Consider the following 14862-nt stretch of genomic DNA (forward strand, 5'->3'; position numbering starts at 1 on the left):
CATCCACACTCCAGGTGTTCTTCTAGCTCATTGGTACAATCGTCAATTACCAGTGTCATATTTGGACAAATTGACAAAATGCTATTGTTGACAAACTTTTTGAGTCGTGAGAGTATTATCACCTGCCAACACTTGTTATAGTGAACTATTATATTTTATACTGTTCCAAGGTGGACATTGGATTGTCCCTGATCAATTTTTGTGAAATACTCCTCTTGGGTTGATCCCATATCTTTGTCTTATTTCATTCTTTTCAAAATAATTTGTCAGTCGGTTTGATTTTGACAGGCTTTTTTTTACATTGCAGGTACCAGTGACAACATCTATGCAAGATGGAAACCTTCATTAAAAACTGCCTGCATTTCTATTACCCAATTTGTTGATATGATATTCCTAGCTTGTCTTGAAAGTTTGGATTTTTGTAGCCTATATACATATATATATCGCAAACTTCTAAAACACCACTGTACCATGAAGATAGTTGAACTTTTTTCCAACTTGTGTAACAGATGAAATCTTATGCTAGTACTGTAACAGTTATTTTACTAAGGATCAATAGTGCAGTGCACATTGGGATGTGGTCTGTGCTTGACATTAAGCATATATTTTGAGACTGTGTTTGGCATTGTAGAACTTCTTATAACGTTAGTTGTAAGATGACAATACTTTGGAGACATTAGACTTTGGTCATCTTGGTCAGATATTTAGAAGATGAAAAGAAGGCTTCAAGGAACTTTGAGACATAGATTAAACATTTAAAGGGTAGCTTTGTTGGAGTCAGTTGCTTGCCAGGTATCTTGTCAATATTTACACTTGCTAATATGTCTCTCTTTGGTTGACAACAAATTTGAAAAAGTTATGTGTACTTGTCTAGGGGACATATATGTACATTCAAAAATGCTGATTCAGGAGTGTCATTGATGCAAGGATTTTATCAAGAACTAACTGTAAAAGCCACTAGGTCTGGTTCATGATACGAATGATAAATTTAATTTTCAATCATTTTGGCTTGAGCAGTAGTTAACTAGCGTACATGTAAACAAAAGGACATAATGTGAATCTTCATATTTATTCATAGTGCCTTTCGGGTGTTTTGTGATATGAATGCGGAAACGTTGGTGTAAGTATAACTGCATAGATGCATCTTTAATGAGGACCAATTCATTTCTAAGATCTCTAATGGTCTCTAATGCATGTTGCATGCCTACCTGCCAGGCTAGTGTGCTAGCTTTTAAGATTTTATACACTTAAGCAAGTTCAGCTGTACAATGTACAATGATGTAGTGTTACAACAATGGCTGTGAATGACGTTTCAGAATTACAATGTTCAATGATGTAATGAGTCTGTAATGTCAATAAATTAGATTGCTGTGAAGTCACGTTTCTTCTCTGATAACTCAGTTAGGATATAATCATCTGGTGTATTTTGCCAGCCAGTAGGTACCCAAAGTATAATTCAGATTTACATGAGTTTTGAAGTTTTAATGACATGTACATTGGCAGGACTGTGGTTGGGGCATTTTCCAACACAGTGCTTTAGAGCACTCAAAGCTTATAACGTCAATAACTTATACTAACGATACAGCGCATTGGAGTTAACGTTATAGAGCACATTTCGCGAGAAAACTGGTCAGAAACCCGATCGGAAAACTCACCATTTTCCCCAAAAAGCTTCTTATCTTTTTTGATTTCTGAATTGTTGGTCAGTACTCATTTCTTAAAACTGGCAAGTGTTTCCTCTAAAGCTTTGAATTAAAGATTTTATATGTTGGCAACTGCGGTCCGACCACGGCAGACGATAGTTTCGCAGCCATGGTTGCTCGGTCGTTCCCAAGGCACAGTGTACTGCACACCCTGGGAACGAGGTCATATGTCACGGGTCACGCGTCACTTCCGGTTTGAGCTTTGCACACGGCACCATAGCGGTTGCAGCACTACGAAAAATATTTCACCTCTGTCTCCCTTCTGCATTAGCTGCCTTTGTAGATGATAATTTTACCCTGCTCATCTGGCTCCTTTCTAACAGAATAATTGTCGCAAATATCTCAAAAATAAAAATATGGAGTTAAAATATATTTTACAAAAAAAAACGTATTTTGTTTTATATATGATTTAACAAGATAGTCTAAATATTGCGTAAAATTGGTGAAATATTTAGGCATTCCGTAAAATACTAAGGCGGGTAGCCATTATGCAAGTTGCGGATCCTTCGAGGCCAAGTGTGTACACGTGCCGGTGTCAGGCAGAGGAATTTTACCGGCTTTCTGGCCTTACATGGCATTTTGTTTCTACTATTTGAAGAATCCATGTCATTTGACGCTATTAGCTAGACAGATTGACGCTAGAACCACAAGCATCTCCATTGTCGGACGGTACTACAGGGGGTTTATATGCAGTTTCAGGTGAGTCCTACAAGGGAGCTGTTACGTTTAGACATGAAGATGAACATGTTTCAGTTAACAGATTTCCTGGGCCTAGGCTAACTCTACACAAATCGTTTGGAATAACGTTTCGCCGTTTGATATTCACATTTCTTGGGTTATTTTTGTCGCCAACTGTGCCCGGATCGGTGCTAGAATATTCACTCAAGTACATACTGAATCCGCCCCCCTCCCCCATCGTCATCATAACGTTACCGGGATTGCGCAATTTAGAGTATAATCTAACTTCGCTTTGACTTTTAGACCATAGACACAGTGAAGTTTATAAGAAACACAGGAAAAGCTTAGTGTAATATTTGAACGGGTTTGTTGGTAAATTAAGGTACAATTTTTACTGATTTTTGCATCATATTCATAAGATCGGTGTAATAATAAATATGATTACAAAAGTTAACCTCACAAAGTTTAGACATGTTAGGTTAGCAAACTCTCCCTACATGACATAGCCCTGGTGTGTTTATGTAAAGTCCTCGGAGAGACCTGCCTTGGCTGCTGAACCAATTCTCTGCTCAGCCCTGGCTAAAAGTCTGGTTTTCCATGGTTTGTAAAATGTTGAGTTGGCTAGTACTTTTTGTTCATTATACATGTGATGTTACTGAACTTAACAGCAAAGGTATAGCAAAATCACCCAAATTTATGTTTCACAACACCGCACAGTATAGTGTATATCTAATTTTTTAAATATTTTTTTACAGCCTGAATAATAACATTCCCAGAATGCCTTCCAAAGCTGTGCACGAGTCTCTGACACCAAAGAAGCGACAGTGTACATTTGGTGATGAACAACCCCCCAAAAAACAATTAAAACTCCTACATGGTAAAATTGCCAACCAGGCAGTGAGGCACCCTACTGCACTTCAGACAAACTGCAGCAACAATAAGCATGTCCTTGCCATGGACTGTGAGATGGTCGGTTGCGGACCTCGAGGCTCCATCGGCGCTCTCGCACGTTGCAGTATCGTCAATCACAGCGGTCGAATCGTATACGACAAATACATTAAGCCACAACAGCCGATCACCGATTACCGAACGCCATGGAGTGGTATACGACCGGCACACATGGTTCAAGCAATCCCCTTTACTCAAGCCCAAGAAAAAGTGAGAACAGTTTTACAGAACAAAATCGTGGTCGGACATGCAGTATACAATGATTTCAAAGCCTTGGGGTTCGGCCATCCACGCGAAATGACCAGAGACACATCCAGGTATCCCGCACTGAATCTTCTTGGAGGGTTTCCGGCAAGAAGTCCCGTCTCCTTGAAGAGGCTGTCAAGGAGCTTGCTGGGTCGTACCATTCAGCAAAGGGGGCATTCATCAGTTGAGGATGCCAGGGCCACTATGGACTTGTATAAACTGGTTCAACACAAGTTAGTGATTTTAATTCATTGTTATTCATATATACATATATATATATATATATAGCATGTGTTCAATGCCCCTTGGAATTTAGTTTTTCCTAAATGCACACGCACATGAAGACACACACACACACACACACACAGGCATGCACACACACACACAAACAAATGCATCCACATCCACATCCATGCACAAACACATGCATGCACAATCACACACAGACAAACATAAGCATGCATATATTATACCCACACACACATATGTACACATACACACCCATAGCATACAACTGACAGCCCAGCTACTATCTACTACTAGTAGTAGTACCTACCTCAGCCTATACTATAGATAGTAGGTGGGATACCATATACTACATGTATATACAGTAGCATAGAAAAGACACATACCTTATTTAGTTATTAACACCTTATTAACAACTTCGTGTAAAAAGCACTTAATCAGTCAATAGAGCATTCAGTTTACTAAGTTAACACTATGTTAACGTGTCCGTCTTTCTGACAGGAAAATATTGATATATCTTGATGACACAAACATCTGTTTTCTTCTGTTTCTTATCAACTACAGGTGGGAGGAGGAACTGAACAGAAAGCTACACTTACAACCAACCATCATCTCCCGAAAAAATCACTCAAAAAACTACAAAGTCTACAACTCCTGCACAAAATAATACTTTTATATCACCAGAAAGCAGAATGAATAATTTAAATTCAAAAGCATTATGTGCAAAGAGAATGGTAAAAACCAGATCTGTGCCAAATTTTCTCAGTGATGAGTACTGGTCAGGAGAGTTCCTGAATGTAAATCAAGGACTATGAGAAATAATTGCAATTTATCAGGTAAAATAATTGAAACAGGATGAAACAACACAACACAAATTATAACACTATGTTTTGATTACACACTGCCATTGGTCTCCTTAAACAAATGAATTAGGAAAGAGTTAACATCAAAGAGCTTTCTATTTTCAATATACCTACAATATACAAGAAGCGATAATAAACTATTGATCATTTAAAGAATATGATGATAGCAATTGTGCATAAGCTATGCAGATAAAACTTGTCTTATGAGGCTTATCCCTCCAAGAGCATATGATTTCAAGATTTAAGATGTATTTATAAAATTTTCATTACTATACATGAAAGTATTTTTTCTGTTGTTCAGTAGAAATATCATTTTGTATATAAATGTTGTCAGTAATACTAATAGGTGAAATTATTTGTCAATGCTTTGGAGTTACCATCTCCAGACTCAGACAGACAAACATAAAGAATGTAGAGAAGAACTTGTGCAAACAAAAATACCAATGTCGACAGCATAATATCCTACTAGATCAAAGGTTCATATCAGGATCATTAATAGAAAAATGTTGAAAATCTGTCATAGATCATATGCCTGTGAGCTGTCTTGAGTGTGTTTTACATCACTGGAAAGCCTGTTTACATGTATTTCAAATATAATGTAAAAATATTTTTAAATGGCATTAAATATCAACACAAATGCCACAATACCAATGCCAATGTTATACGCTGTTTGTGTTTTCAAAAATTTTGAGGCCTTTGTTTTGCGACTCTCATGTTGCAAATCCTAACTAACTGCTAGAACAATGAACGCTACATCATAGCAAATATGGTACCAATGTAAAGGGTAGTGAATATATGATGCGCCCAAATCAAGTTTTGAAACTTGACATAATGAGAAAGCTGTTTGGTTTGACACTCTTATCCTTGACAATAATTACTCATCGCTTCGTACAAGCCTAGTCTGTGTAATGCATACTCCGTTGTCCGGGGCTGTAACTGGTTCCTTCCCACAGGGGGCCGCAATATTGGGCGGGCCGCTATAAGCGCGGTTTAATCAGGTTAGCACAAGCGCTCCTGTAATCGAAATCATTTCAGATCGATATAATGTTGACAATGTTAAATCTTGAAACATTCGATCTTCTGCTTCATCAGTGCAGCCTCTGCAAGATAGCTCGATGCCTTGAAACGGTTGCCAAGTTTACTCCATGTGACACCTAAATTATTGAGTGACGTAGCAATGTTAGGATGTGCAGTGGTCTCACCGTGGATTTTCCTCATTGTCTGCAGCGACTGTTCGTAATAGCCGATGGCTTTTCTGTAATCACCAACGTTCACCCATGCGTTACCGAAGTTGTTGAGTGACTTGGCAACGTTTGAATGTGCAGTGTTGTCGCCGTAGATACTCCGCGTCATCTCTAGTGACTGCTCGTAATAAATCACGGACTTTCTGTGCTCACCAAGCTGACTCCAGGCGGCACCCAGGTTGTTAAGTGAGTTGGCGATGAAAGGATGTGCAGTTCCCTCACCGTAGATAGCCCACCTAATCCGTAGTGCCTTTTCGAAGTAACTGATGGCCTTTCTGTAATCTCCAAGTTGACCCCATTCGATACCTAAGTTATTAAGTGACGTGGCAATATCAGGATGTGCAGTGTTCTCACCATGGATTCTCCACATCATCTGTAGTGACTGTTCAAAATACCTGACGGCCTTTCTGTGGTCACCAAGGTGACTCCATGCGTTTCCCAAGTTTCCAAATGACCTGGCGACGTCAGGATGTACAGTGCCCACACCATAAATACTCTGCCTCATCTGTAGTGACTGTTCAGAGTAGCCGACGGCTTTTCTGTCATTCCCAAGGTTACTCCAGGCAGCACCCAAATTATTGAGTGAATCGGCGATGTCAGGATGCGCAGTGTTTTCACCATGGATACTACGCCTTATCTGTAGTGCCTTTTCAAGATAGCTGACTCCCTCACTGTAATCTCCAAGGTGATTCCAGGCGGTACCCAGGTTGTTAAGTATGATGGCGATGTCAGGATGGGCAGTGCTCTCACCACGGATGCTCTGCGTCATCTGTAGTGCCTGCTCATAATAGCTGATAGCTTTTCTGTGATCACCAAGGCCATTCCAGATGATACCCAAGTTGCTAAGTGACGCAGCAATGTCTGGGTGTGCTGTGATCTCACCATATATACTCCTCCTCATCTGTAGTGACTGTTCGTAGTAGATAATAGCCTTTCGGTGATTGCCAAGGCCACGCCAGGCGTTACCCAGGGTGGTTAGGGACGCAGCAATGTCGGAGTGTGCAGTTCTCTCACCATAGATACTCCTCCTCATCTGTAGTGACTGTTCATGATAGCCGACAGCCTTTCTGTGATCACCAAGGTCACCCCAGGCGGTACCCAAGTTGTTAAGTGACGAGGCAATGTTAGGATGCTCAGTACCCTCACCATGGATACTCTGCCGCATCTGTAGTGACTGTTCATAGTACTTGACGGATCTTCTATAATCACCCATGCTCTTCCAAACGGTACCCAAGTGATCAAGTGACATAGCAATGTCGGCATGAGAAGCACTCTCCCCGTGGATTCTCCGACTGATCAGTAGTGCCTGTTTCAAACAGTCGATGGCCTTTCTGTGATCACCAAGTTTATTCAAGGCTATACCTAAGCTGTTAAGACACCCTGCAATATTAGGATGTGCAGTATTCTCACCATAGCTATGCCGCATCATCTGGAGTGCCTGTTCGTAATAGCTCACGGCCTTTCTCTGATCACCGAGGCTATCCCAGGCGTTACCCAAGCCGATTATTGAAATGGCGATGTCAGAATGCCTACTGTTCTCGCCATAGATACTCCGCATCATCTGAAGTGACTGCTCATGATAACTCAATGCCTTTCCGTATTCACCAAGTTCACTCCAGGCGACAGCCAAGTTGTGAAGGGACGAGGCTATGTCAAAGTGGCCAGTATCCTGTTTGTAGATAACTCGCCTCATCTGTAGTGACTGTTCATGGCAGCTGACTGCCTTTCTATGTTCGCCAAGGTCGCCCCAGGCGAGGCCCAAGTTGTTAAGTGATGCGGCAGTGTCAGTGTTTGCAAAGCTTGCACCATGGATTTTTCGAACCATCTGTAGTGACTGTTGATAGTAGCTGATGGCCTTTCCTGTATCTCCAAGACTCTTACATGCCAGACCCACATTGTTGAGCAAATCGGCGATGTCATGATGTATAGCATCCTTTCCATATTTACATCGCTCTTCTTGCAGTGCCCGTTCCGTGAAAGCTTTCCATTTCTCATTGTCACACAGGCTTTTGTATACCTCTGCTTGCAGTTTGAATGACTTGTCAAACAGAATCAACGGCTCTGTGAGTGATTTACCATTGGCTAAACGTGAGAAGAAATACTTCAATGGTGTCGCTGTATAGTAGTATCTCATGAGCTGTCTCGTGTTCGAGATGTAAAAGATCTTTGATGTTTCCTCTATGTCTGAATTAGCCGACATTGACGATAATGCTGACATGTTCTCCACCTGACCACGATTGTTCATGTACGTTCGAAGCCTCAGTTCCGCTGAGATGCTGACCAACACCATCAAGTGGTGTTCGTTCTCATCGTTAATGTCTTCCGTCTTGCGCATCTTCTGAATAGTGTCCCAAATAGTGGTTGGCTGTATATCGAAAATGTGTGCCAAACAAGACACCGCAAGACTTGAAAATCGATACATGTTTTTCTTTACATCCAGTATTCTGTCAGTTAGATCCTGCCTTAATAACGTTTGACTATTTTCCATCAACATAGTTTTCGCTACTAGGCTAGCAAAGTTTCTTCCACTTTTCTTTAGCTGATGATACCATATAGCCATATAGTCATCGACCAGGTGTTGTTCTCCAGTAATCAAAGAGACGCTTCCCAACACCGTCGCTAGGTGGTAACCTTTCTTCAAATGAAGCGTCACGTCGTCTTCAAGAATCTGGACCATGTCACGTGGTGTGCGGATGAGATGACACATCTTACCTCTGCCTAAAGGTGTTTTACACGCATGCGGCATGGCTCCATCAAACGCAAGCCCGCGCGGTGTTACAGAGTCGTAGAACCAGCTGTCTAGCGTGTTCGACTCAAAATTGTTGAGAGACTTGATAGCCATGGCCGGAAGGATGGTTTCCCCAAGATTGATCACTTTCAGATGAAGGTAATGCGTGAGATTGTGAAAGTATTTTACATTGTTTTCCGTCTCCTTCTCTATCAACATGGCAAACTCCAGATCTGAGTATGGGGTTACTAACCCCGTTGCTTGTGAACCCAAGCCTATCATGGCGTACTTACAGGGAGGGGGACCCATTACATCCACGCATTCATCTACTAGGGAAGCTATGAACGTTCGTCGCTGATGGACAATAGTGTCAAACATTCCTTTGATTGCCTCTACTCTGTTTTCCTCCACTTCTTTTGTTTGGGGGTCATCATCATCAAGGCAGTAAGGATCAATCTGGTCCTCAATTCTGTTGATCTCCTGCTCCACATAAGCTCGGTGTTCCTTCAGTGTCAATTTGTGTTTCTCGACGTTATCGGCGGGTACCGTATGTTGTATATTTAAGACGTGCTTAACAAATGATTGGGTTATCGTCTGGGTCGTTTGTTCGATGTCTTCTCTGTTTTCTCTACCTGCTCTGACCAGTGCTGCATTACATAGTGCTGCAGCCTTGGTGAAATCTCCTCCGTCTTTCGACTGCGTCCCTCTCGCCAAGTAGATATCGCTCAACTTGCATAGGGGTTTTACCTCTTTCCGGTGCTCACCTGCATTTGGTTAAGTTCAGATATATATTTTCAGCAAGTTATGTTTCTTCTTTATATTGCCAGGCTGTGAATCTATTTTTCAGTCTAAATTACTCTTAAGTGATTTTCAGTACACATGAATGATATCAAGAATAATACTTGATGATATTACTAATACGCTACACTAAGGTCTTTGCTAATAAAAGTGTTGATGCTCTCAGAAATCAATCTTCTCGAGACGTGTAATTTCCAAGACTCACCCTGCAGATGTACAACCTTGAGTGCAGCAGCACAGCTCAGTTCCGCCCTGTCCAGATGTCCTGTCTGCAGGGCCCTGCAGCCCTCCTGCAGGTGTTCGTTGTACGGCATGACAGGTGACGTCAGCAGGTTGTCAATCCCAACTTTCTGTTCCTGGCTTCGCCCGGTTTCTAGGCGTTTCATAGCCTTTTGCGCCGAAAGGAAAGGTAAGAAAACTTTGTGTACAGGCAAAACAACTTTTTGATAAAATGTGAATAAAATACATGAGCAACCATGTATTTAGCATACATGCAAATTACAATAAAAAAACCTTGAATGACATTACATTTTGTAGTGAATTTTATCCGCTTAACATCAATATCTGTAGACCTTATGTATGTGGAAAAACAAAAGAGTATAATGTAACCAAAATGTCTTCCTTTGTTACCTTAGCCAGTTTTTCCTTGACTTCCTCGGCGTACTTGATGCGGTGCTTCAGTGTTTCTCTGCCGTCTGAATCTTCACAGCGGTCCAGCGCCGCTCGGTACAGACCGGCTGACTTTGTGAATGCCGCCTCGTCCCTGCCAACCCTCCCCTTCTCTAGGTACAGATCGCCAAGACTCTTCAAGGATTCTATTTCCAGGCATTTATTTCTTTCTATGATCGCTGTTACTAAGGACTTGGTATAACTCTCAATCAAAGGCATAGTGCCATGGCCTTTGTTCTTAGCTTTCTCTTTGACTTCGTGAAGGACCACCGATACAGCCAATGTTGTATTAGCTAGATTATCAGTCCTTAGTTTCAAGCCCTCCTCATCGTATACAAGTTTTGTGCATTTCTCTGCGTATTTGACGCGATGTTGTACAATTTCTCTCTCGTCATCGATTTTGTAGAATCGTAAGACTTCGTTGTATAACGCACAAGCGCCCGTAAAATACTCCGCTTTATGCCTCTTCATCTTGGCTTTGTGGAGATACAAATCTCCAAGACTTTTCAAAGCTTCACACTCCAAGACTTCGTTTTGACTACCTATGGCATCAATCAACTTGCGTCCGTATCCCCTCTCTACAACATCCAGATCACAGTCACTTTTGAAGATAAGGTCTAGTTCCCGAAACTCTTCCGCTACCGCAGACAATTTGATGTCTGACTTTGCCATGGCTACCTATTTCAATAGATGTACTTTTCTTTTATATGATCAAATTGTGTTTCTTGATTCTTTCCTGCAAATCTAGAAAGAAAAGAAAAATTGTATCAATGCTTTCACATTGCTCTCTTTCAAACGGTCAAACACAATGTTCCCCTCCTTTTAAATTATATATGCCTGACATTATACTATACTTAGAAAAAACTGGATCATGTGACTTATTTCGTTATTTATACGAAGTCAAAATATGTGACTGACTTTGTCTCTTTACATAAACCTCAATCCAAGGGTAATTTACCCGTTTACGACGAAAACGAAAAAAGACATCCCCCAACAAATCTATTAAGCCATAAGGTTTGCCACAAAATTAAGCCACAAATATAATGTTTGGGTCGTTTTGGATATATAGGCTAGCGATGCAGTGACATAATCTTGTGGAGCTGCGTTGCGTAACGTTGACTTTTTATGTATACATCGGTGGGTTCGGGGTATGAATTACCTTATGTCTGTCTGATCCTGTCCTCACGAATGATGAATTGACATAGACAGCACATGCCTACATACACTACATAGGCTACAAGCGTCTTGCTGCGTAACTTACCATTCCTGAGTCAACAGACTCAACACACTACTTGTGAAAACAAAAATAGTTAAGTTCCGTAGAATCTGTTGTAACTGTAGCCGCCTTCCAGTTAACAAAGAGACACTGGTAGTATGATACATCGTTAACGTTTTTGTTGCATACCTAATGGTACATGTAACACGGAGAGTCATAACTCACGTTAATTAAGTGTTGTCAGGTCTGTGTTGTACTCGACACTGGAGTGAAAAACAGTTGCATCGACCATGTGCAACCACACATCCAACCCTCAGACTAGAGGCAAAAGGAAGAGGAAGTCCCAGTAGGTGTGGAAAGCACCTATATGTAGCGCAGGGGTGTTAGGGAAGGGGAATTCCCCTTATTGGAATGTTCCATTACTCAAAGGAACAGGGGAGGGAAATATGACGAGGTGTATTAAAAACAACTAGACATTTTTTAATGTATGCACCCCTCAGGTGAAGACATCAGACTTAAACTATCAATAAGTAATCCGGGTGACATTATGAATGTCTTGAACAAAGACCACTGAAGTATTCGAAATGGTCCTCTGCATATGTACCCAATGTGCATATGACGATTGCATTTAAAGATAACTTTATTTTTTAAGTGCATCTTATCTCCTCTCGTAACTAATGACAGTTTCACTAATGATGACGAGCATGACCCCAAAAAGACTATTCCTGTTTAATCTGCCCCTTACCTTACGTTACCTTGGCTGGGTACAAAGTGTAGTACCGTTCAAAGTCTCTGTGTGGCGCATGTAAGCCGTTTGGAAGTAAGTGCGATTCATTAATCTGTCATTTTTGTAGAAACATGTACCCAATCAAAGAGATGGTGTTTTCTATAGTCCAGTTAAACATGTTCTGTATGTAGATAATATTTGTATATGCAAAATAGGCCACAAAAAACACTTGCTTGATTGATACGGAAATTGACTAATTCCATTGTGTTGACGTAAGGCTTTAGGGTGAAATTTGGATACTGATGAATATTGTAAGGTACAAATTAGGATAGTAAGAACAACATTAACAAAATCAATTGATGTTATAACTTCAAAGTTCATCTGGGTTGGTATAGGAGACGTCATTACGCATCAAAGTCGATCTATAATTTCCGACACAAACATCGGAAAAAACACTGAAGTTGGACAGTCCAAATTTGGTTTAAACTTTAGTCCAACTTTTGTGCCAGAAATTACAGTTCAATGTTGATTCAGGATATCGATTGTATCAGTTTCCTTTGCTGAATAACTATTTAGCTATGGAAATAGACCCTAGACAATTCAAGACAGCCCATCGAAATAAAAGCCAACAGAAATACTTCATTGTTATACTTTATTACAGTAAACACAAACAAATACTAAAATAGAGCATAACCCGCTCAGTATTGGCATGGTAACTTTTAAAGAAATTTTCTTGGTGTTCTTTTTCTCTCACAGAATAAAAACTCATTCTCCTGCTTAATGGCGATCTACACAACTCATTTAAATACATAATTCAACTTGGTGTGGTATATATTGTCCTCAACAGGCATGTATGTACATTTTATGCTTGCTATTCATCTGTTAGTTTCAATAATTCTTGATCTCAGTAATCAATCCTTCAATTTTGCTTTCTTCTACCTTTTTATTTAAACTACACGAAACAAACAAGCAATAATTAAAAAGAAAAAAAAAACAAAGGATCCTGACTGAAATCAAACAAGATATACAAAAGGATCAATGACACTAAAACAAGAAAATGAACATAAAGGAATGATATCAATAATCACAGTCGATATGAAGTTACTAATTGTCATAACCAAGAAAATCTTGGCATCATATAAATAGAATAATAGTAACAAATAAATTTTGATAATAACTCAATTATACACGAAGAGCTTGAAGGAGTGTCTCCCACTTTTTATGCTGATAATACAGTTTTTGTTTAGTCGTTTCTATGATTGTTGATTCTTCCACCTTGAATATCATACAGAGTAACATTCTCCAACGATATCATCATTTATGTCTTAAATATACATTAGTGTTTACAATGATGAAATGACAACTTACTTCGTATATGTATACTGAGTAATGGCATCGTCTTGTTAAGACCAATTAAGATTACTAAACTAATTATAAGACAATTCAAACTCATTACTTCACAGTTCACATCAGCCAAGATGACTTGTTTTTGCACAACGATGTACATGTGTATCTTCACATTACTTCACGTTACTGGTAGCAAGTATAACCATCCAGCAAGGCATTCATCTCAAATTTATCTCTTTTTCTTCTCTGTAGCGATACACAGTTACAAGATAGCACAACAGATGTTAAGCTAAGGGCACAACCCACCGTGCGTGCAATTTGTACGTACGTTTTTGGGAGGCCACATCCGCCACGTTTTTCTGAAAATGTGGGAAACGACTGGCAAGAGCAGGGAGGGAGTACGTCAACGCAAGGCGCACAAAGTTTTGCCTGCACGTAAAGTTCTACGGCATGTCTGCGTGCTCCAAAATCCGTCGGATTCCCTACAAGTTCGTACGGAGGCGGTACTTACCACTTACGGATCCCAAAAGATTGCCCACATTTTGGCACGTAAACAGCACGTATTTGCACGTACGGTGGGTTGTACCCCCAAATGTGATTTAAAAAACAGCAGTACATGCAAGATAAATTTCAATTTTCTTTATTGATATCTAATGCCCTCAAAATTACTTGAATATAGCACATAGCATGATAAACTCTTTCACTGAATAAATTCTTTTTCTTTTTTCTACAATATGTCACAAATTTGTGCCGAAGTGATGGTGCATATGTCTATTACACAGTCCCATACATGTAAGTACTACATAAAGACAAAAAAATCCTACTTTACTGCCCTACTTCAACCCAAAGTTACCTGACTATTTATAATGCATGAATCACCTTTGCTCACATGTTGATAAATCTGTCAGTATATTGAATTTGCAATTATTGAGCCATCCCTTGCATTATGGCATGGGAAATTAATGTGAGAGCATTGTGAATATTGTTTCCTGCTGATCCACTGGTTTTGAATAACTAGAGCCAGAAATAGTCGTGTGTATGTTTATATTGTCCTTGCAAGAATTACATTGCCATACCTGGCAGGGTTTTTAACGTCAGATTTCGGCATTGTATTCAATTTTTCAAGATGAGGTTTGCGATATTCATGGTTTCGATCTCGATAGGTGAAGTCACTAGAGCCAGAGTGTTTATTATCCGGGATTATCCTTCGATCAACAGGCATGCAAAATGTAGCAATTTTCCCGATCAGTTGGATCTATGACAGATGCTAGTAGAATCTGACGTTTACGATGTCGGATATTCATCATGTCTCTCATTTGTAGATCTCGGGTACGGTGTTTTTAAATACATTGGGGGTCGTTTGAGACAAGTAAATTTTGTAAAAGGCGCCCGGTTTCAATCGCTGGGACCACTTGAAAGAAACGCATATCGGTAAACGCATTCATCCGC

General features: G+C 40.1%; 2 protein-coding genes and 1 long non-coding RNA gene across 6 annotated transcripts in view; 2 read left to right on the plus strand and 1 right to left on the minus strand.

Annotated features, from left to right (window-relative positions):
* Positions 1-1375, plus strand: part of LOC118411376 — a 7491-nt gene extending 6116 nt beyond the window's left edge. Inside the window, exon 2 of the long non-coding RNA XR_004830666.1 lies at positions 308-1375. This is a non-coding gene — a long non-coding RNA (uncharacterized LOC118411376). The remainder of the gene's footprint in view (positions 1-307) is intronic.
* Positions 1376-2188: 813 nt separating this feature from the next.
* On the plus strand, positions 2189-5346 carry LOC118411375 (interferon-stimulated 20 kDa exonuclease-like 2). Its single transcript, XM_035813628.1, has 3 exons — positions 2189-2402; positions 3137-3808; positions 4386-5346. Exons 1-3 carry the CDS (start codon positions 2275-2277, stop codon positions 4486-4488), a joined length of 903 nt encoding a protein of 300 aa, XP_035669521.1. The 5' UTR covers positions 2189-2274; the 3' UTR covers positions 4489-5346.
* A 203-nt stretch (positions 5347-5549) lies between these two features.
* Positions 5550-11853, minus strand: LOC118411374 (tetratricopeptide repeat protein 28-like). 4 transcript variants are annotated; one of them, XM_035813623.1, is made up of 3 exons: positions 11565-11853; positions 10085-10867; positions 5550-9843 (listed from the first exon to the last, which is right to left on the minus strand). In XM_035813623.1, exon 3 carries the CDS (start codon positions 9032-9034, stop codon positions 5741-5743), a length of 3294 nt encoding a protein of 1097 aa, XP_035669516.1. In that variant the 5' UTR covers positions 9035-9843; positions 10085-10867; positions 11565-11853; the 3' UTR covers positions 5550-5740. The 4 variants fall into 4 exon arrangements, with proteins under 4 accessions (XP_035669516.1, XP_035669518.1, XP_035669519.1 ...); XM_035813626.1 differs by having other exon boundaries at positions 8177-9843; XM_035813625.1 differs by having other exon boundaries at positions 5550-10867.
* Positions 11854-14862: the final 3009 nt, after the last annotated feature.

The sequence above is a fragment of the Branchiostoma floridae genome, chromosome 3 (assembly GCF_000003815.2).
Source record: "Branchiostoma floridae strain S238N-H82 chromosome 3, Bfl_VNyyK, whole genome shotgun sequence".
Taxonomy (NCBI): Eukaryota; Metazoa; Chordata; class Leptocardii; order Amphioxiformes; family Branchiostomatidae; genus Branchiostoma; species Branchiostoma floridae.

Excerpts from the sequence above, each read along its gene's own strand:
- LOC118411375 (XM_035813628.1), top strand. The coding sequence starts at position 2,275 with ATGGCATTTTGTTTCTACTATTTGAAGAATCCATGTCATTTGACGCTA. Across the intron at positions 2,403-3,136 it reads GGGTTTATATGCAGTTTCAG|CCTGAATAATAACATTCCCA; the intron begins GTGAGTCCTACA and ends ATTTTTTTACAG. Across the intron at positions 3,809-4,385 it reads TATAAACTGGTTCAACACAA|GTGGGAGGAGGAACTGAACA; the intron begins GTTAGTGATTTT and ends TATCAACTACAG.
- LOC118411374 (XM_035813623.1), bottom strand. The coding sequence starts at position 9,034 with ATGTTTGACACTATTGTCCATCAGCGACGAACGTTCATAGCTTCCCTA.